At 41.3% G+C, this 26,156-nt stretch overlaps 1 protein-coding gene across 14 annotated transcripts in view; it reads left to right on the top strand.

The window, feature by feature from the left end:
- Positions 1 to 26,156, top strand: part of AP1S2 (adaptor related protein complex 1 subunit sigma 2) — a 144,463-nt gene that overhangs the window by 20,062 nt on the left and 98,245 nt on the right. For 9 of the 14 annotated variants that reach the window (XM_089693643.1, XM_089693645.1, XM_089693651.1 and 6 more), the window contains exons 1-2: positions 16,217 to 16,239; positions 16,694 to 16,872. In XM_089693643.1, coding sequence (XP_089549769.1) covers positions 16,225 to 16,239; positions 16,694 to 16,872 — 194 coding nt within the window. In that variant the 5' untranslated portion in view covers positions 16,217 to 16,224. Of the gene's footprint in view, positions 1 to 16,171; positions 16,240 to 16,330; positions 16,539 to 16,693; positions 16,873 to 26,156 lie in introns of those variants that run through there. The other 5 variants (XM_089693639.1, XM_089693638.1, XM_089693642.1 and 2 more) reach the window with 4 other exon arrangements.

The raw sequence follows: 26,156 nt of genomic DNA, 5'->3' as shown, positions 1-26,156 counted from the left end.
CTGGACTCTCCCTAATGTTTTCCTATGTGTCCATGTACTTTATGTCGTTTACAGGCAGTTGAGTTTACAGTCATTTTTTGAACGCACCGAACTTGCGTTCAGGAATAGATTTTATCAGTGTTTCAAACGCTAAACACGGCTAATCGCATTTATAAGTGTTTGCGTTTGGAATTTTTTTTCAACTCTTCCATTTCCAGATGCTGTCCAGAGCCGTTATTCATCATGAAAAATGCATGCAAAGCATTTTCCCCATACTCAAATGGACCTGGTACACCATACTTTGAGGTTTCGCATGAAAGAAAATATGTTAGACACCGCTGCAATAATTTCTGAACAGAAATGAGCTGGAATACATCCAAACACCACATTTCTGAAATGTCTGAAATAGTTAATTTTTTTACTGTTTATCAGTGCATTCTGGGCATTTTGGAAGGTCTCTTGAGGTTATCTTTAAAAAAACGCTTCTAAATGCAAACGCTCAAACGCGGTATGCAAACGCGGCTAAACAGACATTTTTTAACCTACGTTTTTCAGCAGTTTCCATCGTTCGGAAGTGTCCCGTGTACATGGAGCCTAAGTCTGATGTTGCTGTTGTCCTTCATCGACTCTAAGCCCGAGCACTGAGCAATCAAAGACCACTGATCAGTTCTCTGTCTGCTCAGAGCTGACAGTGGTGATTGTCATCACCACTCTGCTTTGCCCCCATCGGTGCTAACTGGAGCTCTGATCTGGGGAGGGAGTGGACGCAAATGGCTCAGGCTCTAAGCCGCGTGCTGAGAGGCTGAGCCAACTTCCGATTAGGCATCTGGGCAGAATCCTGACATTTTTACCTTGAGCTGCTCTGTGACCTCAGCTAATAGCAGACTGTTGGCTGATTTTGGGTCATAGGAGAGAACAAATACAGTAAGTACACTTCTGTGACCCAAAAGAGAAGTATGCCCAAAAAAACTTTGGCTATACCTCTTTTAATTGTCCAACTACTCTATGCTTGTGTAATTGTTATTTTGGCTGCCAAAAATCTAAATGCGATTAGTATGTGAACATGTTTGGTGTGTTTAGACCATTAAAAAAAAATAAGGCATATGTCAGGGATTTGGTAAAAGTGTAAGTTACCTCAACAATAAATATTCTTGATATGTGCCTGCTGTTCCATGTACTTGTGTAAAAAAAAAGTATCCTGTTCTCTTTGTATTTCTTTCTTTGTGTGAAACACATGGTGATCCTGCCAGTCCCCCTGCTTTTCTATTCAAACTGACCACCACAGGGCATAGAAGCACAATCATCCAAGCATGGTTAGCTCTTCACTGGGAAGGTCCGTGTTCTGATGTTTCTCTGCCTCCTTCTGGCATGCACCTCTGCCAGCTCCTCAGTGTATTTTTGTTTCTGCGTTTTACACCGGACTGTGTCTGTGCTCTGTTCAAGCTGCTGCTTCCATACCAGCCTTCTTATGCAGCTGAGAACACTGGTCCATGTGACCACATAAAAAAAGAAGACAAAAGTTCTGTGTATATTGAGAAAATGTGATCTTTGTAGCAGACTACTTTTCTAAATATGTATTTAATTTGGGTCATCTAAGTGAGATCCGGTGATTGGTCATTGAGTGTCCATAGAAAATGTGCCAGCTGTTTATATATAGAAAAAAAGAAAAATGATTTCTGAAAAATGATAGCACTTCATAAGAAAGGCATGGCCATCATATTATTATATCTGAGTTATTTTACCACGTGGAATAATAAACGCCAATTTTAAACTACTACACCATGGGCTATTTCTTGCTGGCTCCTTGGTGAGCCTCACATCCGTTCCAGAGCCCAAGCATCAGAAGTCTGTGACGCATGATACCACCCTAAGGATGACGCACGCCCTGATGTAGGCTACCCAGTACCCTGTCCATTTCCTAGAGGGAGACAACAGTTTAGCTCTGCACCCAGAGGAAGGAGAGTCCGCTAAGACGGACCAGCTCGTCCATCCCATCCCATGAGGGGGACCTCTGGTTTATGTATCACATGCGTATTGAAAATACGCATCTGATGAGTGCGCATTTTCACTATTTGTCACTAGACCACAGGATCAGAAAGTCACTAGCAACTCCTGAATAGTTCACTCATCACGAACTGTCACTATTTATTTATTATTGTTAACATTTTACTGTGTTACTTCCTTTATCCATATGATTTGGAGAGCATATTGAATATAACATAATTTATTTTAGTGTATATATATATTTGTTAGCACTGCACTTCCTATATATATATTTGTAACAAATACTGGCTTCTAAAAGATGGATACTAGTGGGGTTATGCTGATATTTAAAGTGTTAGTAAGCCTACAACAGTAAAATCAGTCTGTATAAGCAGTAAAGCAAGCTTGTTATACTCACTGTGGAGCCTAAGGGGTTAATCCTCCACATTGTATAAAAAATGTTTTGATCCTCTCTTTTCTGATCCTCCCCTTCTTCTACTGTCCCCAATCCATCTGCTGATAGAACAGAGTTTTGGGGGCAAGCTGCACATGCTTAATTCGGTGTGTATTGTTAGAGAATTTTATTTTTTTTTCTTGGGTGCATGTGATCAGCACAGGACCAATCAGTGCTGTCCAGACAGAAGGTCAGGGGTCCTGCAGCCTCATAGGACAATTAGGAGAGAATTAAAACTTGCTTTACATTCCTTGGCAGAATCAAATCCTCCTGCATTTGTCTCACACAGCCCCCTCCTAGACACTGCAGCTCACAGTGGGAGCATTTCAGTATCAGAGACAGTAAAGCCAATCAAGAAAGCAGTGGGCAGGACAAGTTGTGTCCAGATGCTGATTGAATAGCTACAGGTTTGCGAGTCAGCAGTGACCATGCTGATGGCCCCACCCACTGTTACACCTTCTCATCCCACTGTAGGTGAAAAATGACACAAACTGCAATAGGTGGGTTTCACTTGCAGAATCAACAGGTATTTCTGGGTACTATCCAGGGTAACTGAGAGAAAACTGTAAGTGCAAATACACTGTGCTTCAGTACAGATTTTTTTTTATCTTATGGGAGACCATGGTTCTACTGTAAGAAAAATAGCCTGAAGCTGACTGCCAGAGTATTATTCCATAAATTGCCCTGGTTCTCCTGTTAGGATGCTCTTGGAATTTTTGTCATTTTTTTATCCAAGCTCGCCCCACAGGTACATTTCACGTTGGAAACAAAAGATGTGAGTTGTGCACAGACCCAGAAGGAAATTGTGAATTTGCTCTGGTATTTACAGCTCAGAATGTTTCTCATTTGCTTTTTCAAATTTGGTATACAGGATACTATACAGATAGCACCCCAGTAGAGGTATTTATATTGGATAAACAAATAACAAACTCTGTATGCGATTAAATTTAACACTGGTTTAAAATCCATGAAAATAATTTTTGCCCCCGCCCTACCTGGACTTTTTCATATTTATATTTTGTTTCATGTTGCAATGCAGAATTAAAAGGATTTTATTGATGTGTACTTTTGTTTAACACAGCAAATGTAATATTTTGAAGGTGCAAAATATGTTTTTATTGTGATTAAAAAAAAAAAAGTTAATTGACTAAAAATGCTTGTAATTTTCCAGTGGGATTCCAACAATTACCTGCGGATGATTGTCCCTGGATGCGGGCAGTCTGCATCTAGGGCTGTCTATTCTCAGGTAATTGCTGCTTGAGCAATTGTATGCAAGTGGCTGTGTTTAGCTGTGGAAGCTGTCAGCCTCCCATTGCTTTCAATGGGGATTTGGCCCACTGCTTATCATTGAAAAATCTCACTGGGCCTTCTGTATGTAATTGCTAAAAGCTCAGTTCGCAAGTGGGAAATTGATCTAAGATGTTGGCTTCAACTGGGCTCTTCTAGGTCTAGACCCACACCTGTCCAAGCCAAAGCTTCTTTTTTTTTTTCCCCCCCATAAAGTAGATAAGAATGGGCTGGTAAACACATGAAAATGTTGTGGAAAATCAGAATACAAAAGTAATCATGCAATTTGAAAACATCTGTCAAGTTTTTTATATATATGTATAGGAAGGTGGGATATTTAGAAATGTTTTACTGCTTTTTTAGAGCTCTATTAACCACTTGCCTTCCAGAGCATTTACCCCCCTTCCTGACCAGGCCATTTTTTGCAATACGGCACTGCGTTAATTTAACTGACAATTGCGCAGCCATGCAATGCTGTACATAAATGAAATTTATGTCCTTTTTCCCCCACAAATAGAGCTTTCTTTCGGTGGTATTTGATCACCTCTGCGGTTTTCTATTTTTTGCGCTATAAACAAAAAAGTCCGACAATTTTGAAAAAAAAAATAATTTTAACTTTTTGCTATAAAACCTATCCAATAAAAAAAAATTTAAAAAAATCAAATTTCTTCATAAATTTAGACAAAAATGTATTCTGCTACATGTCTGCTAAAAAAAAAAAAAATTCCAATACATGTAAATTAATTGGTTTACATAAAATTTACAGCGTCTACAAATTATATACCGGATTTTTTTATTTTAATTTTTTTTATACTAGTAATGGCGGTGATCAGCGACTTATAGGTGGCGGGCATTCTGACAGTGGGTAGGAACTGAATAACTGCCACTGACATTCCAATGACACTAATACAGTGATCAGTATAAAAAGCACGGACACTGTACTAATTACACTGGGCAGGAAGGGGTTAACAACTGGGCAATCAAAGGGTTAACTGTGTGCTGTTTTACATTATCTGTTGTGTGTGTGTGTGTAGAGAAATACAAAGCAGCATGTCTTTGCTGGCAGAAGAGTGACCTGTGTTGTTTACACACAGGTCTCTCCCCTGTCAGCTTTCCCTGATGATCGCCGGGTTCTAGCGGGGAATCTCCAACCGGGACCCAGTAATTGACATCCCTAGCAGCCAATGGCAGCACAGGTAGGGCGACGCACGCATGCACACACTACTTGGAAATGCAAATCATGTACATATACGTGATTTTGCACAGTCCTGTCACCCTGTAGTAGTAGTTCTACTGTAGGGTGGCAGGAAAGCGGTTAAAGAGATCTTCCTTCGTTTTCTGTCCCATTTACAAAGATTTCACCGATAGATGAAGAAAATCTGCAATTGGGACAGAGACAGGAATAAAAATTACTAAAACAGAAGAGTGCAAGATCTGGTGCAGCTCTGCATAGAAACCATTCAACTTACAGATTTTATTGTCCAAACTTAATTGAACTAGAAATTGAAGTTAGAAGGTGGTTGGCTACCATGCACAGCTGCACCAGATTCTGAGTGCTCCAGTGTATTTTTGCTTCAGTCTGTTTTGCTGATATACATTTTCCCTCACTTCCTGTCAGGTAAAACATCACTTGGAAAATAAGTGAAGGGGAGCACAGGATAGCAGTAAAATCCTTCCAGGATAGCAGTAAAGCAAAAAATAGTTTTTGGCTAGACATACACTTAAAGTGTAACTTTAGTCCTGTTAGATTGCTTCATGCTGACCCCTTTTTCAGGTATAGCTATGTGAAACATTAAAAATAAGTGTCTATACTGTTAAAAATTCAGTAATACACTGTCCCACCCTGCTTTGCGCATTCTCAGTTGATCCTTTTTTCATCATTATTATTGTTTGGCAATGTGGTGAAAATCTGAGCCAATCTGCTGACAGCATAAAGATTTACTGCTGCTCAGGTGCTCTGGGCTTCAGCAAAAAGGCAGTCACCAGCAAGAAGAAACAGGGGCAATGCTGAAGGCAATTTACAGCACACACTCATTTGGCAGCATAATTATTAACCACTTGTCTACCAGGCCAGTTCTGACAGTTCTCTCCCATATTATGCTACAAAATTGACCACAAATTATGGTGCGCTATTCCAAAGAATTAAATACACCTATAGTGATGCATATGAAGTTAGTCATAAAAATAGTGTATGTAAAACACAATGGAAATTCAGAATTTTATATATAACCAATATGCAAGCCCGAAGTCCATATACTGAAAGTGAGTCCTAACAAGTACTGTGACAAGAATCAATCTATAGACAACGGTGTCGGTGTTGTATCCTCCACCACACATATATGGCCTCTTACCAAAATTAATTGATCTCCAATACAGAGATTGATATGTGCCCATGAGCAAGATCCACTGCGATTCACTATGCAGTTTCCTTTGACATCAGTAGACAATAGTTGTCTCCCTGGCACGCTTCAAAGAGAACCATGGGAGCCACAATGGTGTTATACCATTTAAAATCACTTTATTCAAAAAAAGACGGTGTGACGATTGCGGCGTCAGACCCCAGCCTTTCTCACCAAACTCATGACCGAAGGACTAGCCAATCTAAAACCGCGCTGTCACGTACGTAACAATGCCATGCCCAGCTGCACCCTGCACAAAGATTTTCCAGCTAATGGACCACAATCTGTACTTGCAGCCTGGGAGCGATTGTTACTGGGTCAGGTTAATTATGCAATTAACCCTTCACACTGCCACCACCTCCTTTTTGTACAGAGAAAGAGGAAACTCGGAAATATCAGCAATAACACTATGATATTTGCATAAGCGTCGGTATACCACTGTCACCGCAGGCAGAGATATACCAAAGTTTAAAACAAACACCCAGTAGCGCTCTTCAGAGGCAGGGGTTCTTAGTTTGCATTAAAGAGCTTTAGAAACAGTTCAACACTTTCAGAAAGTAAGATTTATTACTAAAAGGTCAAAAGGGTGCAATAAAAATATTTACAGAAAAGATGTAGCCAATATATATATATATATATATATATATATATATATATATATATGTGTGTATATATATATGTGTATATATGTATATACATATATATACATATACAAAGAGCAATAACACAGCAAAGAGAACAGGATTTAGATAAAGTACTTGCCAAAAGCCTTGGTGTAAGCAGCTTTCAAGTTTCCTGATCCAAAAGGGTGCTTTATCTCCCAAAGTTGGTTCCAATGTTACAAGGGAGAATCTTCAATTTCAACTCGGCTTAGCTTTCTGCTCCAAGCATAACAGCTTTTCTAGCAACTCAGCAGGGTGTCTCCCTGAAGCAGAGAACCAATCGCCTCATTTGGGGAGGGAGGTGTAGGTGGAGACCCTAGCTAGGACCAAAATCCCTCCCAAGTTGATATCAGCACAATAAGTTTCCGTGGATACATATAACATTCTATCCATGAGTAGATTAATACGCAGAATCATCTGCTGAACGTCTAGATATGAAATATGACATACCTGCTGGGATGGTTGAGGAGATATCATTTTCTGCTCTCCTGTAGCTGTCAGGCGACTTGTATTAAAGTGAGCGGTCTGAATATATGCCTGGTTTTTATGTAAGTCTCTTATATTCTAAGATATGTAATCATAGGGGAAAGTGGGTCTTGAATGTGATGTCTGCTTTATGACTTATCTGGAATGTCTTTGAACTCAGTGAAGGGCTTGGTTTATGGCTTTACGATCCTTCTCCAGCAAGAGTCTCACAGACATATGGGTGCCAGGCTAATTGGGGTTTATAGCCATGAGCTCCCCCCGCTGGGCCTTGCCTTTTTGAACTTAGCACCTAGGGACCACGTGTCACTCAACAGAGGGAGGGGGGATAAAGGAAGCTGATTTGGGAGTAGAAAATGATCGAAGATGGAGGCCTTTGCCAAAGGGTGGTTTGCATCCATCTCTGTGTGCATGATTTCTACAGGCGGTACTTACAAGATTCAAGAAAAACTTGAGCATAAAACAAACAAGGTGAGGTTGTGCTCATGGCATGTGATGAACGTCACTGGCTAAGCCCCTCCCAACATGTTGCCAATCAATGAGCATTGTCCGGGTAGTGGAGCATGGTCATGGACTTTACTTTTTAACATATTTATAAATGATATTTATTGAATGACAATTGCGTGGTCATGCAACACTGTACCCATACTAAATTTTTATAATTTTTTTGTGACAGAGCTTTATTTTGGTGGTATTTTAATCACCTCTGGGTTTTTTATTCTTAAACCAAAAACCACTGAAAATTTAGAAAAAAAAAATAGTTTTCTTAGTTTTTGTTATAAAATTTTGAAAATAAGTGATTTTTCTCCATCACTGATGTGCGCTAATGAGGCTGCAGTGATGGGCACTGATGGACACTGATAGGTGGCACTGATGAGGAGGCACTGGTAGGTGGCACTGATGGGCATTGACAGGCATCACTGATATATGGCACTGATAGGTGGCACTGATGCGCACTGATAGGTGGCACTGGCTGGCACTTATAGGCGGCACTGATTGGCAGCACTGATTGGCATTGATAGTTGGCACTGACTGGCACTGATGGGTGACACTGAAAGACAGCTCAGATGGGCACTGATGTGGCACTGATGGACACTGGCACGTGGCACTGATGAGCACTGACAGCTGGCACTGATGGACACTGACAGGTGGCACTGCTGGGGCTACACTGATCATCAGGGCACACTGATCATCAGTGCTCTGATGATCAGTGTACATGTCCCCTCCGCGGAATGCCGATTACCGGCTCTCCTCTCCTCTCGAGCTGTTAGCGTGACAGCTCGAGAGGAGAAAAATGCTGATAACCGGCATTTCCCTGTTTACATGTGATCAGCTGTGATTGGACACAGCTGATCATATGACCAAGCCGACATCTTCGGCTCTTTCCGTGGATCGGTGATCCGCTGTGTCCGAGGGACACAGCGCACCGCCGATCACCGCGCTGCGCACTCCACGAGCCGTGTATGCGCAGTTAAAATGGGAGGACGTCATATGACATCCTCCCAGAACGAGAGAACCACCTTGCGGCCGTCATATTACTATATGGTGGGAGGTGGTTAAAGCAATCCACTGAGCTGGCCAAAACCAACTGTTTAGGGAGTCTATTCCACATTTTCACAGCTCTTACTGTGAAGAAACCTTTCCATATTTGGAGATTAAATGTCATTTCCTGCAGACGTAAAGAGTGCTCCCTTGTCCTCTGTGATGACCTCAGGGTGAATAACTCTACACTGAGTCCACTTTATTAACTACTGATGTATTTATATATATTTATGTCCAGCAAGAACTCATCTATGTGGTCTTTTATTAAACTCTCCAGTATCTTCCCAACTATAGAAGTTAAACTAACCGATCTGTAATTACTTGGTAAAGATTTTGACCCCTTTTTAAATATTGGCACCACATTGGTCTTAAGCCAATCCAGTGGTACTATGCCAGTCATTAAAGAGTCCCTAAAAATTAGAAACATTGGCTTTGAAATGACAGAGCTCAATTCTTTAAGGACCTGTGGGTGTATGCCATCCGGTCCAGGTGCTTTATTCACCTTTATACTGTCTAAATATTTTTGGATCATATTCATTGTGAGCCAATGTGGATCATCTGGAGCTGTGTCAATACTATGCCCATTATGGACAAGAGCTCCCCCATGCTCCTTTTGTATACACAGAGCTGAAGAAGGTTTTTAATAAATTTGCCTTCTCTTTGTCCCCAATCACCCACTCTAGATTTTTTTTAAAGGGCCTACATGCTGAGACTGGACTTTTTTTACTATTAATATATTTGAAGAATTTTTTGGTTTTGGTCCTGCTATCTTTTGCAATCTGTCGTTCATTTTCAACTTTTGCGGCCTTTATTTCCTTTTTGTATAGTCTGTTATAATCTTTGTAATGTTTAAACGATGATTGCGTTCCTTCATTTTTATATTTCATAAAAGTTATTTTCTTATCTATAGCTTTGGCCGTAAGCCACGTAGGTTTGATTTGTAGCCTTTTAAACTTGTTGCCCATGGGAAAATATTTAGCAGTGTGTTCACATAGTCTTTTTGAAGAACTCCAATTTCTGTGTTGTGTTCATTGATGTCAATAATCCCTCCCAGCCTTGGAGAGCAGCTCTCAGCCTTTGAAAATTTGCTCTCTTAAAATTGAGCATTTTTATTTTTCCTGTATGTGCTCGCTGTTTACAGCTACCAGTAAATGAATTCATGTTATGGTCACTGCTACCCAGATGTTCTTTTATATGGACATTTGTAATAAGCTCTGCATGATTACCCTTAGGCATGAAGGGGTTAATTAGGAACTGTGTGGCAAATGAGATTCAGTGTTGATAAATGTAAAGGTATGCACTTGGGGGCTAAGGATATGCATGCATCATACATACTAGGGGGAGTACAACTGGTGGAGTCAATGGTGGGGGCTGCAGTTTCTGGTCACCGTGGTGACTTGGCACCTGGGCTTTGTTGAGCCCTGACTTAAAGGTTAAATTCACCTTTCTAAAAATTAAATAAATGCACTTTTTTTTTTTGCTGGTAAAAAAATGTGCATTTACTTTTTTATTTATTTATGTATTTATTTATTTTGGGAGGAGCCTGGAAAGCATTACACAATAACAAGAAGACTCAATTGAACTACCTAGAGCACTCACTAGCGTTCTGGTAGTTAATTGAGAACTACATTTCACAGATCTTTGCGACTGAATGAAGCAGCTGTGTTGGCAAAGCCCGAAACGGCCGCGTTCTTTTCAAATTGTGACAGTGGGTGCAGGGAGAAAATCCTTGGCTAACTGCCACAGTGGGAAGGGGGGGTGGGATGGTGAGATACTGCAGGAGTAGAAACAAGTTACATGTTCCACCCCAAATGTGGATTTTTCCTTTAAAGGTTAACGCCATGTTTCATGTTACACCGATGTTTAAGGTATTGCACAAAGCATGCTCACATGCACCATCCCCCTAAACCCAACTGCCTTCCCCCCTTTTTTAAGTCGCAGAGTGCTTCTTGTAGTGTGTTGTGATTGTTGAATTCAGCACACTTTGCACACACAGCCGAGTCATCTAGGTGTAAGGCCACTACCACTCAATTCTTACAAGTCCCATCAACTAATGTGGGAGAGAGGCTCAGTTAGTGGCAGCAGGAAGGTGACATCACAGCAGTTTGTAGTCTCTGTCTGCTTCCTCCAGCCTCATAACAGAAAACCCGTACCTCCATACAAACTTGGTCTCTGGGGTATAAGACACAAGAGTCTGCGCAATGCACCCACAATTCTCTGCTCACAGTTGCAGTACTCTGCAGGCTTCATTGCAAGAAATTGTTGCTGCGTTTATTACTTTTTTTGCAAATGGTGGAATTTCTCTTTATAGTAAATATGTATTCCTCACAGTTGTCTAGCTGTATCATTTCCTTATACAACACTTCAACTTTTTATTTTATTATAAACAAATTGAGTACATAAAATAGGTATTTCCCCTTCAGCTCTATGCACTGCATAGATAAGTGACATAAAATCGTAACTGCATCAGTCTGAACTCTAGGCTGTAACATTACAAGAGTCCAAGAGGAGTGAATACTTGCGCAAAACAACAAAGTATAGATAGTTCACCCATTTGTTGGTGATTTAAGCTGTGGCACCTGGTATCAAGAGTGCACAGCTACAGCCCCAAAAGCAGACCAAAGTAAATCCAATTAGCAAGAGGCTCCTCAACGCTACTGTATATGCTCTATGAATAAGAACATCCATCCCAAATTGTGTTTGTCTACTGTGAATAAACCTAACGTTTTTTATAATACTTCTCTAGGGCTGTTGGCATTCCTTTTACTGTTTGGATACCCATACTGTATGCAAAGCACTGTACATTGTATAATGGCTTTTCTAGCACAAAACTGCCACCTTCTTTGTAATTGTGTGATCTGGGGATGACTTCATTTAGGGGCCTAGTTGTACAGCAGTGGTGTGGCCTTACCAGAGCAATACTTCCTGTGGTTTTTGTTTTTTTTTTTATTATTATTATTATTATTTAAAAGCTACAGCCAACCACAGCTCACAAATGAGCTTTAGGTCTCTGAAACAAACAAAGCCTATATAATTTCCATTAGAAGGAGGGGGCCTGGTCAGATGACCTGCCAAAGTCATATGACTGAGGTCTCCTACTATCATGAAGTGTTTTCCACAGCGTTACGCCTTAAACACTCTGCAGGACAGTGCGGGCTGCACACTGCATCCTGCATTTTATGAATGACTTGCAAAGTGCAAGGGCAGTGTGGAGTCAACACTGCAGTGTCCAGCAGAGAACAGATGACATGCATTTTCCTTTTATGTAGGACAATCGGCATCATTTATATGACTTTTCTGTGTGTAGAAGAAAACTTCTACACACAGGGTAGTAAATGTGTATGTTTGTGCCCCCACCTTCCCTCTGTTGTGAATATTCCTTTTCACATGGACCTTATCTTATATTTTAGATTTCAGCTTATTCAGAAAGTTGTGTTAACCAGCAGCTTTCTACATCTCTCTTGGTGACAAAATCTCTGCACCAAGTCCCATATTCATGCATTTACTGTGACCTGTTTTACACCCCGGTCACATCAAACCCTACTTCAAAATCTTGCGACTTACAGTGAAGTCGCCTGGTTTCAAAGTTGGATATCAAGATGATTTCAGGTGCAATTTGCAAGACATCTGATACAGATGTCTATGCAAATTGCACCGAAAGTAGTTCATGTACTAATTTAGAAATTGGTGCGGCTCCGACCAAGTCAGAACCGCACTTATATGACCGCTCTAATTGTGGACAATAGGCTGCAATTGAGCATGCAATTTGCAAGTTGCCTGGCATGCAAATCTCATGCCAATTCGCATCCAGTGTAAATCGGGGTCTTACTGTTGCTGCTGGATACTTAGCTCATTTATACTTCATCATTGAGAGTATACAACTTCAAAGGTGAAACCACAGTGGCAAGCACTTGCAACCACCCACAGCCAAAACACTCTGCTCTTTAAAACCATGCGGGGCTGCCATTCATTCTTAATGGCACCCCCATGCATCTAATAACTTAGCGCGTTTGTAGCTGCTGGAAACTTATGGAAATTGCATGGTGCAAAAGCCTGGCTGCTGAGTTTGTAAAATGCTGCAGGAAACTATTTCCTGCATGAAACACAGGCACAGCAGCACATTCAAATAAATAGGATGCCTTGCCTGCGCAAACGCAGCCTGCAAGCTTGCAACAGTGTGGACCTAGCATAAATTAAGTGTTACTAAACCCACATCAGTAAAATCAGTCTGTATATATAGTAAAGCAATCTTGTTATACTCACTATGGGTTAACCCTCCACATTGTGTAAATAGGCTGCTTGATCCTGCCTTCTCTGATCCTCCCCCTCTTTAACTGTCCCCAATCCATCTGCTGATTTTACACAGCTCTAGGAGTCACTCTACATATGCTGATTTAAGGGGTATTGCTAGAGAGTTTTTTTTTTTTTTTTTTTGGGAGGGGGCATGTGATCAGCACAGGGTAAATCAGCACTGTCCAGACCGAGAGTCAGGGGTTGTGCAGCCTCATAGGACAGTCAGACCAGAATGAAAATTCCTACAACCTTTAACCAGTGCTCAGCTAGACACTGATAGAAGTCACACGACTGCTATACACTGCTGATGAGAAAAGGTATTTAGCAGTTTGTTTACTAAAATAATTGCATCTCCAAGTTCTGTGTATTATGGGAGACCAGATATAGTGAATGCAGGGTCCTGGGTTTAGTAACACTTTATCCAAAATGAAAAAAAAAATTCTTTAAAGTAAGGGAGGGTTATAACCAATTTCAGGTTTGTTTGCCATCTGTGTCAAATTAGGGAGATTTTCCCTTTCTCTCCCTGGCCAATAACCAAACAGGAAGTGAAAAGAAATCCCTCCAAAATGAGGGAACCATTGATTTTCACTGGATTGGAATACTTCCATAATATTCTTCACTTTTCTTTTTTTCTAAACTTTTATATTAGGTAAGAACGGTTACCAGGACAAATAGAGAGTATGAATCCCCCTAATGGGGACACAGATGGCAATAAAAACCTGGCAGGTGTTCTAATACCTATCCACGCTATCCTTAACTAAAAATAAAGTTTTGCCTTTACTTATACTTTAAAGTAGATCTAACATATAGTGTGCTAAAGTACCATAAAGAATCGCTATTTTTAGTCATCTTTATTTTCATCTCAGTGCTTCTGATCTTCTCCAGCTACTTCCTGGCTGCACAACATTGTCATGGACTGTTTTAGCCCTGTTTCACATATATGGGGCAGTGCGGGCTGTGTTTTGCGTGGACACGAGAGCCCATTCACTTGAATAGACTCCCGTGCCCCGTAGAGAAGAAGTCCCTGCACTTCTTTTGAAAACGCAGCCCACATGGGAACCTCGGTTCCCAGTACAGTTGCTTTTTCCAGTGCGTACGGCGTGCCTGTAGAACTAATGGCAGCTGCCGGCGGGTCCGTATTTCACTGGGCGGCTGCACGGATTTTCGTGTGGATCCTCAGCGGCACCACCGCACAGATGTGAACCTAGCCTTAGTGATGGTGACAATGGTGGAATATGCCTGGGAATTATTTTTCAACACTGCCATTTGTAGTCTCATTCGTGGGCACATTTTACAGTGTGGCGGTTGGGAGAAAATTGTCACTCCTGTAGCAGAATGTATGTGAACCAGGACTTTAAAAGAGAAGTATGGACTTGACAAAAAAACATTATTTTCACCTAGGTGGATGCAGTATCGCTCCAATGCTGCTTCTGTCCCCTGCCGGCTCTGCAGTGAGAACTGAGCGATCAAACAGTCAGTCAATGACTGGCTCTCTATTTTGCCCCTCCATAGCTCACTGGAGCTCTGGGCTGTGTTGAGGGGACAAGAGGCAGATCTCTGAGTCAGGTGCCGGTCCACACTTCTGGGTAAATCCCAGCCATATGGTCAGGATCTTTTCAGATCAACCGGCTCTGTAACATCAGCTGGCAGCGGACTTTAGCCCGCTATCATCTGAAAATGTGTCACAGGAGTGCAGTTCGTTCTGCACTCCTGTGACATTTCTTCAGATGATAGCGGGCTAAAGTCAGAATGAACTGCACTTCTGTGATATACAGGAGAAGTATAGCAAAAAAAAAAAAAGCTTTTGCTACATATCTCCTTTTTAATAGCAGGATAACCAGGTATTTTTTAACGTGCATTACAATTTTCAAAGGTAAGTTCAACTTTACATAAAAAGGGTAAATATGAACACCATAACTCCCCCCACCCCCAGTTCCCAATGTATTTGCTTTGGGGATGCTGAGCTGTCAATGCCCATACAGCCAGTGGTCTGGGGATTTGAAATCCCCTCTCTTCTATCTCTTTTCTGTGCAGCGCTTACAGGATCGACCAGGGCGATTCACTGCGCAGGCGCTGACCAATCAGACCAGCTCTGGTCAATCCCGAAAGTGCTGGCTTGGCTGTGGGGGTGCTGACAGCTCTGCATATCCTGAGGAAAGTACAGCGGGAACTGGAGGGTGGGGAAGATGTACGGTGTTCATCTTTTACATTTTTTCTGTAAAGATGAACTAACACTTTGAATCGATTTAAAAAGCAACTTTTGAAATGACATTACCGTGCTAAAGCATATTGGGTGTACATATACTTTAAGCCCATAAGCCCTGGTTCACACTGATGCAATTTCAAAGTGATGCAATTTGGTCCCATTTAAAGCGTGACTTTAAAGGTGTGCTGATATCGACATAGGTGCGATTTCAGGGCCGTTTACCTTATAGTCTGAGAGTTAAATCGCACTGAAGTGATAAAAAAGTAAACTATTAAAAAGTAGGAACTATTTTTCAAATTGCGCTACTTGAAATCGCACCTATTACGGCCGTGCCATAGAAATACACTAGATGCGACTTCAGGTGTGATTTGTAAATCGAATGTCCCACTTGAAGTCACAGTGGTGGGAACCAGGGCTAAGACCTAAAAAAACAGGATGTCATTTGTATTGGATGGGTGTAGCATTGCGAACAGAAGAGGCCACCATTCAGCAGCACAGAAAACATAACAGAAATAGCAAACACTCATTTGAACCTCCGCTCTCTGTATAGTCACATCTAATTCTACTGTCAGGTCATGGTAAGCTCACCCAGATTTTTCTGCATTGCAGCCTATGATTATCTGTGGCCTGTGGGCTATTATCACATTCAGTGTCTACAAACTTTACTGTTCTACAGAAAGAAGCCCCCATGTCTGCCCATAGTATGGGTTGCAGTGATGTAAATAACAGGATTTCTGTTGTCTACTGTATTATTACTGAGCAGCTGAAATTCCCCTGCAGTGTATGTTTCTTCGATACCTCTCTCTATGCTGCCCGCTGTTTGAAAACACAGCCTACTTACAATGCAGAGATAATAGAAAACACCCAGTGAGGAGGAATCCTTGCAGCAGAGTGGAGGCATTGCAGATGACAGATCGTATACATGTTCTGCCATTGATGGCTCTCTCCATAGTAGCTTGCTGGTTAAGTTTCCCTGTCTGTTGACCCCCTCTAGCTTGGTGCCTTCCCTCTCTCTCTCTTGCTCTCTCTCGTTCGCTGTCTTTCTGCATAGTAACTCCCACAACCATTCCCCTCCTCACGTGTGTCACAGGGCTGTAACTGGGATTTTGCCAAAGCTATGCATGCAGATAAGCGTCTGTTATAGAACAACCTCTTTATTGTGATGTAGAAATAAAAGGACCGCAAGCCCCTAATTTCATTCAAACACGTCGGATCCTGGTACTGGAGGAACAATGCCACTCGGAAGACAAGTCATGAATATTTTATTGATTCATATTGATTTTTTTTCCCTTTATATTTGCTGTACCTAGTTGTAGAACATGTTGAGGTTTTTGTCATTTCCATAAATCTCCTCTTGCAGCATTTTAATGTTTTTCTTTTTTGTTTTTTTTTTGTGGCTCCACAGATGCAGTTTATGTTACTCTTCAGCCGTCAGGGGAAGCTGCGGCTCCAGAAGTGGTACGTGCCACTGTCTGACAAGGAGAAGAAGAAGATTACCAGGGAGTTGGTTCAGACTGTCTTGGCCCGAAAACCGAAAATGTGCAGCTTCCTGGAATGGAGAGATCTGAAGATTGTCTACAAAAGGTGGATCCCCCTTTTCTCTTCTCCCTTCCCCTCCCTGTCATTAACCCTTTGGATCTATGCACACAGATATCAGAGCTGGGCCTGTGATACAGTTTGATTAATTGGCAGTTCACAGTCCATGATGCCTGTTATCCGTGGAAGCTAGATATGATTGTTTTTTATATACGTTGATATATAACGGGGTGTTTGGCTGTTTGTTGAAATTGTGAAGCTGGGTTAGGCAGCCTTTACTCAAAAACTGCGGTTGAACTTTAATGGAATGGATATTGCCTTTTCAGCGACTAGTCACTTGGAGTTAGTGTAAAGGTTATGCAAAAGTAATTTTCATTGTGACTTTTTTTATTTTACCTGATTGCTGTGCCATATGTTTATGATGATATTTCATTTATGGATATGTTGGGTTTCCCTCTAGTCGATATTTATAATTATCATTTTCCTTTGTGTATATCACTTAAAATTTAGCAGAGCTTATAAATCAGGGGTCTCCAAACTTTTCAAATTAAGGACCAGTGTACTATCCTGCAGACTTTAGGGCGGGATTATGGCCAGTGGGGTAGAAAATGTCCCCAAACCCAGCATCAGTGAGAATAAATATTGCCTGGGGGTCGTTGGTTTGTAGCAGGAGGAATAGTGTCCCATCATTGGTGTCAGTGGGAGGACTAGTGCACTGTGAGTGTCAGTGGGAGGTGCAGTGCCCCGTCATGTGTCTGTGAGAGGACTAGTGTACCGTCATTAGTTTCAGTGGGAGGACTGGTGCCCTGTCAATGGTGTCAATGAGAGGACTAGTGCCCTGTCATTGGTGTCAATGGGAGGATTTATGCTCCACTCTTGGTGTCAGTAGGTTGAATAGAGTCTCATATCATTGGGAGGAATAGTGCCCTAAGGGCCAGATGAAGGCTAGCAAAGGGCCACATCCGGCCCTTGGGCCACAGTTTGGAGACCACTGTTATAAAGAAGCTTGTCATGAGATATATATGGGGAAGCCATTGTTGGCCACCTTCTTGTTGCCTGTCTGGATACTTTGAGTCATACACACAGAACAAATATAGAAATAAAGCATTCACTCTTTGTTGGGACATACTTTTTCAGGTCTGTGACCAGTATTGACGTTAGACAGAGCACAGCAGTGAGCATTTGTAGGAGGAGGCCAGCATTATGGCAGCATCCATATGTCCATTGAGACAGGTTTATTTTAGAAGTATTCATACCATACCCTTCTCCTGTGTAAGCTTACTATTGAATTTCCCTGCACAAACTCCAACATCCTGACACTCAAGGTCAATCTGAGTGGAAGGCATTTAGAGTGCCAATATGTTTTAGATGGAGGGAGGAAAACTATCCAAACACAGGGAGAACATACAAAGCCCTTGCAGATATTCTTCCTTGTAGGAATTGAACCCAAGGCCCCAGTGATAACTATTTATCTATTTTCTTTATGTTAAACAAGTCTGCATCCTTTTTAATAAAATCAATTTCAGGATACACCATCATCCGGGTATGGTTTTATTGCATAGTTGCATTGGTCCACCTTGGACCAGTGAAGGTATACATATTTTATACCCATGGAATTGATGTGGATTCAGAGAAGCACTGCAGTCATCAGTGCTACTACAGTGATTGCCACGATCTTCTGGATCCTGTGCTGAGCTGCTGATCTTCATAGAAAACACAGGGGGTCGCTCATTTGGATAAGATGCCATTTAAAAATGCTTTTTTTTTTTTTTTTTTTCTTCAATGAACACAAGGCATTCTTGTGAGTAGAGGCAGTAGAGAGGCAAGGGGTAATGTCATGATCTCCATTTTGTCCAATCAGTGAGAGCCTTTTATTTGTTGAAAAAAATTCAAGGTGTTTTGTGAATGGCTGCCATGCTGAGTGAGCGACCCACTGTGTTCAATACACGTTTCACAGATCCAGGAAGACAGCAGTAATCGCTGTAGTAGTGCCAACTACTACAGTGATTCTCCAATTCTACAATGATCCCACAGGTCTGGAATATATGTACATTTGGCACAAGCTGGACCAATGTAACTATGCAATAAAAACCAAGCCTGGAGTTCAGCTTTAACAACAAATCCTTAATGGTCTAAGCTGATTCATAGCTTTATACTGAGGTTAGTGGGGTAGTAAAGCAGGAAGCACTACATGTACTGTAAAGTTAGCTTTTAACTATTTGCGTTCACTTTAGATCCTCTTTAAATTTAATACTTCAATTAAATATTTGTTTGGGTAACATTCTACTCCATACACAGAAGATCTCTTTTAGAGCAAAGGCTCCCACTGAGTGGGGAGGTGGAGAAGGGTTGTGTTGCGGGGTCTGGACTATCAGGAGACATTGTCACTTTGTCCTAAATGGGCAAAAGTAATGCTTCAGTGAAATGTGAACAGGCAGTGTGACAGTGCCTCTTTATAAAGACAAAATGCACACCTGTGCAGGATGAGAAAATCCAAATGAGCTGCTTGAAAATGGACCCGCAGCTAAAACACGCAGCTATTTAAAAACGTTCAGGGAGGGCTGCCAAATATGGAGCGTTCATGGAAATTGATGGTGCTTTCTCGGCTGCTGCATTTTCATAATTCTGCAGGCCCACACACGCGCTTTAAAGTTCTAAGTACCCTGGAGTATTTCCCCCGTTACAATTACATACCCCGCCATCATAAATCCCCCTACTCCACTACTATAATTACCCCATGGTATTTCCCCCTACCCCCGTCACATTAAAATGACCCTGTAATTCCTCCCCCACCCCTTTATAATTACCCCACATTCCCCTGGCCTGTTATAATTACCCCATAACACCCACCTCCCATTATAACACCTCACATCCCCCCCATTAAGTATAATTACCCCGCACACTCCCCCTTAATTAAAATTCCCCTGCAGCCCCCCATTTTAATTTTGCTGCACCCCAAAATCTAACATTGCACACAATTCCCCTGCACCTTCCTCCCCCAGGAGGGTCTCTCACCTTTCCCCCAGCCAACATCACTCCGTCCAGTTCCAACTAGTAAACAAACGCCTATTACCAGGACATCTGGGGAGCGCACACTGCGTGATGATGTCACTATGTTCAGGAGGAGCGAACTGTACTCTTATCCTCCCTCCTCCGAGATCACCACCCCTTCTCCGGTGTTGTCACCTTATTGCAGTCATAACCCAGAATATAACTACGTGATGTCACCCTTCTGGTGGGTGTCACTTAGGTGTGGTTCGCACCCCCCACACCCCCATAGCGACCCCACTGGAGTATATGAGAGTTATTTTTAAACTCTAGTTAAGGAACATTAAATACTATATTTCTGATCAAAGTATACTTGCAGTGTTTTCCTGATTGAGGAATGATTTCACTTTTATGCCTGAAGTCAATCTTACCCTTCATGCTTATTACACAGCTAACTGGCACCCAGAAAAAGGCTGTTCAGCAGAAGTTAGAGTCCCAAAGACAGCTAATCTAGCTTAAATTAAGCTGTTCATGTTTTTCACTGGATAGTAATGCATTGAATAAAAGGAAATTCTGTTGACATTTAATTTTATCCTATGTTTAGAAAGACTAGGTTTGGACAAATATAGCCAGTAGTCTAAAAATACATTTTGTGTCCTTGAAGGTCGCAGAAATTTGAAACAAGCGTCCCTGAGCCGTACAGTATAATGCCTGCTCAGTATGGTGTCCTTGTACAAGCGGTGGTTTCTCTGCCATATTCTTTGTTAGGTTTTGCAAAATTTGAAAATGATTACTAAGCAGTGAGGTTTATTAGCAGTGGTAATCACCAATATCCTGGGAATAGTCCTGTGGGATACTTTAGTGATAAATTCTGGGAGGCTTTTAGAGCATTCAAGTGTCATTAGTACTTATTCACACTTCTGCATTTGCAACCGCAAGTGTTATTACCGGCATTTTTCATACATTGCTGTACGTTTCTTTATCTTATAGGTGGGAGCGTTTTTCCTAAGAACAATTCAGTTAACCAGCACAGAGTACCTCACTATAAATGGTTTGTAGCAATTGCAATAACAGTAGAGATGTCTGTTGCATATATACAAATGTGAGGTCACATCATCTCTTAAAAGATTTATTGTGGGGTCCTTCTCTGCTGCGTGTGCACCCAGTTTGGATACATTGAAATCTGCTTTTGTGGCTTAAAGGATATGTTCACCTTTCAATATTAAGTGTAAAAATAAATGCACATATTTTTGCAGGAAAAAAAATGTGCATTTATTATTTTTTTCCTGCAGGAGTCTGGATAGCACTGCACCTGTGATCAGTGAAACGGGGGGCAATGGTCAGGCTTTTGCAGACAAGCCCTGCAGCTTTCTGCTTGCACCTTCTTATGGACTGTCTGTTTAAAGCTGAAAGGCTTGTGAATTAACTACGGGAGCGCTCATTAGCATCCTTGCTGTTCATTCAAACCTACAAGCCGTCAGCCGCGGTGGATGATTATGGTTGTAGTCTATCCATTCAAAGGAGACTGTGAATGCATGATGTGAGCATGTGGGCAAAGCCCTGTAGGGCTGCGCTGTTTTAAAAATTGCAACAGCAGATGCGGAGAGAAAATTCTTGACCCGTTATCACACCGAGGGGAGGGTGGGTGAGGGGAACTGGCCACAGGAAGTGTAAAATGTTATATGTTCTACACTAAAAATTGGGTAGAACATGTAGTATGCTCCAAAAGGTGGACTAGCCTTTAAAGTTGAACTACACTGTATCTGAGCACAACAAATCAAAAGCACTGTTTAATTCATTTTTAATATTCAAAGCACTTAGAAAAATACCCCATAGCATTTCTGGCTGTGGTCACAGAGGGCAGATGATTCATATAGCATTTACTTCCTGGAAGCCATCTGCCCTTAGCTCAGGCATACAGACAGGAGGGTGTGTTTAGCTGAGAAAAACCCTCCTCCCCTCCAGAAAAATCCTGGGATGTATGGCATCATAACAATCCTGGGATGGCATCATTTTACTAGGCATGGCAACTAGAAAGTAACTAAAAAAATTGTAAAAAAAAAAGACATTTAAAACAAGTAAACTTGATATACTTTTTTTTCTATTTACTAATGCTAGCAGCATAAGGATTCAAAATAATCAGTGTTGCTTGAGAGAGTGCAGTTCCACTTTAAACTTCATACATTCAAAAGTACAGCAAATAAAAAAAAAAAAAAAAAATACTCGTGTTCACTCTTGCTTTTCAGCACCAGTATCCTTGCTATTTTTTTTTATATTTTTCCTAAAACAGAAGTCTTTCTTGCAAATATTTTTAGTGTAAAGCCACAAGGTTTGCCCCTTGCCTCTGTGTTAAAAATTGATTTGAACACCTGGCATTCTCTGCTTTGTTTTTTTCTTGTTTAAATGTGAATACAGTGAAGTGTTGTATGCAAAACCGCACGCAGGGCCATGTTCACCCGGGCGTACTTAAGCGCACACCCATGACTGTGAGGGCCTTGTTTTACCTGCACAGGATGTACCTGTGTTGCGCAGAACACCTGCATCCCAAGCAGGCAAAACACGGCCTTCACATGGGCGTATCTTTAAGTTTGCACATTTGAATGAGGCCTAATTGTTCAAAAGATATCAGGAATGCACAATGTGTGAAAAAGTCTTAGCACCCAAAAATGCTTTCTGCAGTTGGAATTGGGCATATAAAAGCAGGCATTAAAGCTTTCCAGGAACCGTGCACAGGGCAGATAGTTCTGTTTGCCTCAGACGTAGTTTCTCATCCTTGTATGTTTCTGCATTACTATTGGATAAAGTTGTGATTAGACACAGGCCTTCTCCCCCAGCCCCGAATACAGTACCCCTGGGGCTTGTGAAACCTCAGAAAGCCTGGGCATTATCACAGGGGAAGCATGCACTTGCTTACAGAAATCATGATTTTGAGAAGTCCGCTATCTGCATGCGTGACTTGCCTGGGTCTTAGGCTATCAGAATTTGGAAGGCTGTCCTTTATTTGCTCCCACTGTAGCTTTATTGATCTTTATCATAATACATGTTAAAGTAGAACTATAGACAAAATCTTTTTTTTTTTCATTTAGGATAGCCTAAGGGAGGGTTATAACTCCTGTCAGATTTTTTTTTTTTTTTTTTTGGCCATCTGTGTCCCATTGTGGAGATTTATTATCACTTCCTGGCCCATAGCCAAAACAGGAAGATAGAGGAAATCCCTTGTCCCCCTCATGTCACCAGAATAAGTGCCCCCATTAGAAGATATCCTCCTTCTCCTTTTCTGGGGACAACCCAAAATTTTGGATTTTCTTTTACTTTCACTTTCAATGATAATGGTAAACAGGACAAATAGAGAGGGGGACCCTCCTGATGGAAGCACAGACAGCAATAAAGACTGACAGGAGTTTTAATCCCTCTCCACTGTATCTAAAACTAAAAAAAAAAATACCTTTGGTTGTACTTTTGTTAGTTTTTTTTTATTTATTTGATTAAATACTTTTCACACAAGATAGTCACTGACGTCAGACTGTATATTTTTATCACTGTAATGGAAGTGTTTGATAAGGCATTGCTTCCAGCTATTTTCTGGTCAGATATTCTACTTAAGAGAAGGATTTCTCTAGGAAACGTTTGCATCTAATAACAAAACACTATAATATAGTTTAGAAAATAAGAAAATCCTTTCTGTGAGGAGGAACTTACAATAAACCCCCCCCCCCCCTTCCCTGTTTATGAAAGTTCAGACATTCATAAACACTTAAAATTGTATGATGGAAACTAGGAGTGGTTTGTGGCTTTGTCTCCTCAGTATGCCAGAGCTGTTACAGACTCAGAATGACTACCATCGTCTGCCTGTGATATTCAAGGACACCTGTATTGAGAAAAATATGCTGTCTGTCATTTCTTATTTCCTCTAAAACATAATAGTTTCCTGTTTGGCTCTGGCTTCAGTATTTTCTGAGTCAGCAACTGGTACAAGTTTAGAGCTTCTTATCTATACAGTTATTCTCATTCAATGACTTAGAAAGTATTGCATCCATTAAACCTGTCTGACAGCCAAGCAGCTAGCATTTTCCAGAAGGAAAGGTCAGCGAAGAAAGCCTTTCTATTCATCCAGCACAGGCTTCCTTTAAAGAGAAGTCTTCAGTACACTTACAGTTAATTGAATTAATGCCCCCACACCACAATCCAGTGCAGCCTGACGGTAAAATTCTTACCTTTTGTGCCTGTTCAATCTTCATTCTGTTGCTGTGAACAAACTTTAAGGCTTTGAATACTTTTTTGTTTTGAAGAACTTGTAATGTATTTGGCTGATTTAATCTGAAAGTTCAGTATGGCTCTTAGAAATAAGGGCGACTTAAAGGCCCCAGCAGACTTTTGTTTAAAGAGAAATGCTTCTTGAGTGTTGTAGGATCTTCATTCCTTTGTGATCTCCATTCCCCCCAACCCCCCAAATTCTTACTCTGGCCTGATCCTGATCTAGATCCAGTCCTGTTGATGAGAGCAGCAGCTCTTATTTCTCTCTCCCTCCTCACAGAGCAGAGTGATAGCAGTGGGAACCATTGGCTCTTGCTGCTGTCAATCAAAGCCAGTGACTTGGGAGCAGGGGGCGAGGTCAAGCTGGTGTGCTCGTGTGTGTGCTCGTGTGTGTGTCAACAGACACACACATAGTGGCTCGGGATTGAGGCTGCATGTGTACCAATGTAGGAAGCTGCTTTCTGTGGTGATACGTGAAGAATAGGAGGAGCCCAGGATGATGGCAGGGGACCACATAAGCAGAGGATTGTGGCTGCTGGTAAGTATGACATGTTTGTTTTTTGTTTTGTGTTTTTTTTTTTTTTTTTTTTTTTTAAATAATAAAAAGGACCTTTACTATCACTTTAAACAAGCTGAGCTGTTATGGCCCACCATTTTCTTATATGTGCTGTCAATCATCCTGATGTAGCATAGGGTGTGGGCATTGATAGACATTTTCTGGCAGATCCAGATCAACCACATGACAACCTTGGCAGGCACATAGGGCCTACTGGATACCCAGAATGCTCAGCTATAATCTTCCTGTCCCTGCTGAAAACCAAGGGGATGGACTGCATTGACATGTCACTTCACAAGTGAGGGTTTCCATGTAGGCAGTTGGTGTCAGATTGTCTGATCAGGAGGGGCCATGTCACAACAGACAATGCATATGTGTGGCTTCTCTGTGCCTAATCCTAATCAAGGTCAATTAAAAGTGGGGGGGGGGGGGGCAGACAGGACTACTACCTTGCCTACAGCCCAGTTCTGCTTTAATTCACTTTTGGATCCTGGAATAAATGTTGGATGATCTCCCAGTGTTGGAAAAAGAGGTAACCGTGTATACTGGTTGTATTGTACTGATTTGAAGAGTTGTTCCTTGAAAATAATCTGCTTTTCTATGGCACTTGAGAATTTAAGGGTGTTATTTTAGAGTTTAACTTTCCGACATGTGATGCGATTAGCGTCTGGTCTTCTGTAGAGCTACAACAGCTATGCAAAAACTCAGTCTCGTTCAGTTGTGTTTTTCAATCTTGATGGCAGATGGATTGAGACATACCCACTTCTACTGCTGTCAAAATTCATGAATATACAGTATGTATATAGGTTGGATAGAAGATTGAAAATGACAGCCTGGCTTGTGTTGATAGTGTAAAGAGGTCACATTTTGTGAATTTTATTTATAAAGGGAGCAGATGCTTTACAACACAAGTGCTTTACATTTTTTCTTTGTCATTTCTTTTCCTCTCGCATTTCTATTACAGTAGTGTGACAGCACTGTGCTTTTTTATTTAGTGGAAGTGGCTGGTTGAAGAGTTATTTTCCCCTGTGTATCATATGTTCTCATTACATACAGAAATCTGAGGGGTCAAGCTCTTGAGGAATGCCAGCTAATTGACGCAGCAAGCTATAAAAAGGTACATATAAATAATTCCAGGCAAATCTATAAAACGGCCTTGAGATCAGAGATCACTTATCTGTTCCTTTAAAAGTAATGAAAACATTGTCAAGCAGCTTCAAGTTGAAAGTTGGAGCCTGACATGCAGTGCCTTGTGAGCTCATGGGGAGGTGATTGTACAAGCAAGAGAGCTTCAGCAAGGACAGATTTTGTGTCTTTAAGAGAAATTCCATGTTGGACCAAAATAACTGTGTATATACCATACCTGTCTGATGTCCCTGGAAGATAGAAATCACTGAAGTAGACACTGCTACTCAAACTATCTCTTCACATGCTTTCGGGTCCTGTGCTAAGTGCCTGCCCTGCTGCATTTTAAACACAGGAGGTCAGCTACTCAGCAGGGCACCATTCAAAGAATACTTTGCATTTTCTAAAT

Source organism: Staurois parvus, unplaced genomic scaffold (genome assembly GCF_062004578.1).
Source record: "Staurois parvus isolate SC_StPar_1 unplaced genomic scaffold, SC_StPar_1.0 ptg000635l, whole genome shotgun sequence".
Taxonomy (NCBI): Eukaryota; Metazoa; Chordata; class Amphibia; order Anura; family Ranidae; genus Staurois; species Staurois parvus.
Note: the sequence above shows the minus strand (reverse complement) of the source record. Positions and strands in the feature narration are given on the sequence as shown.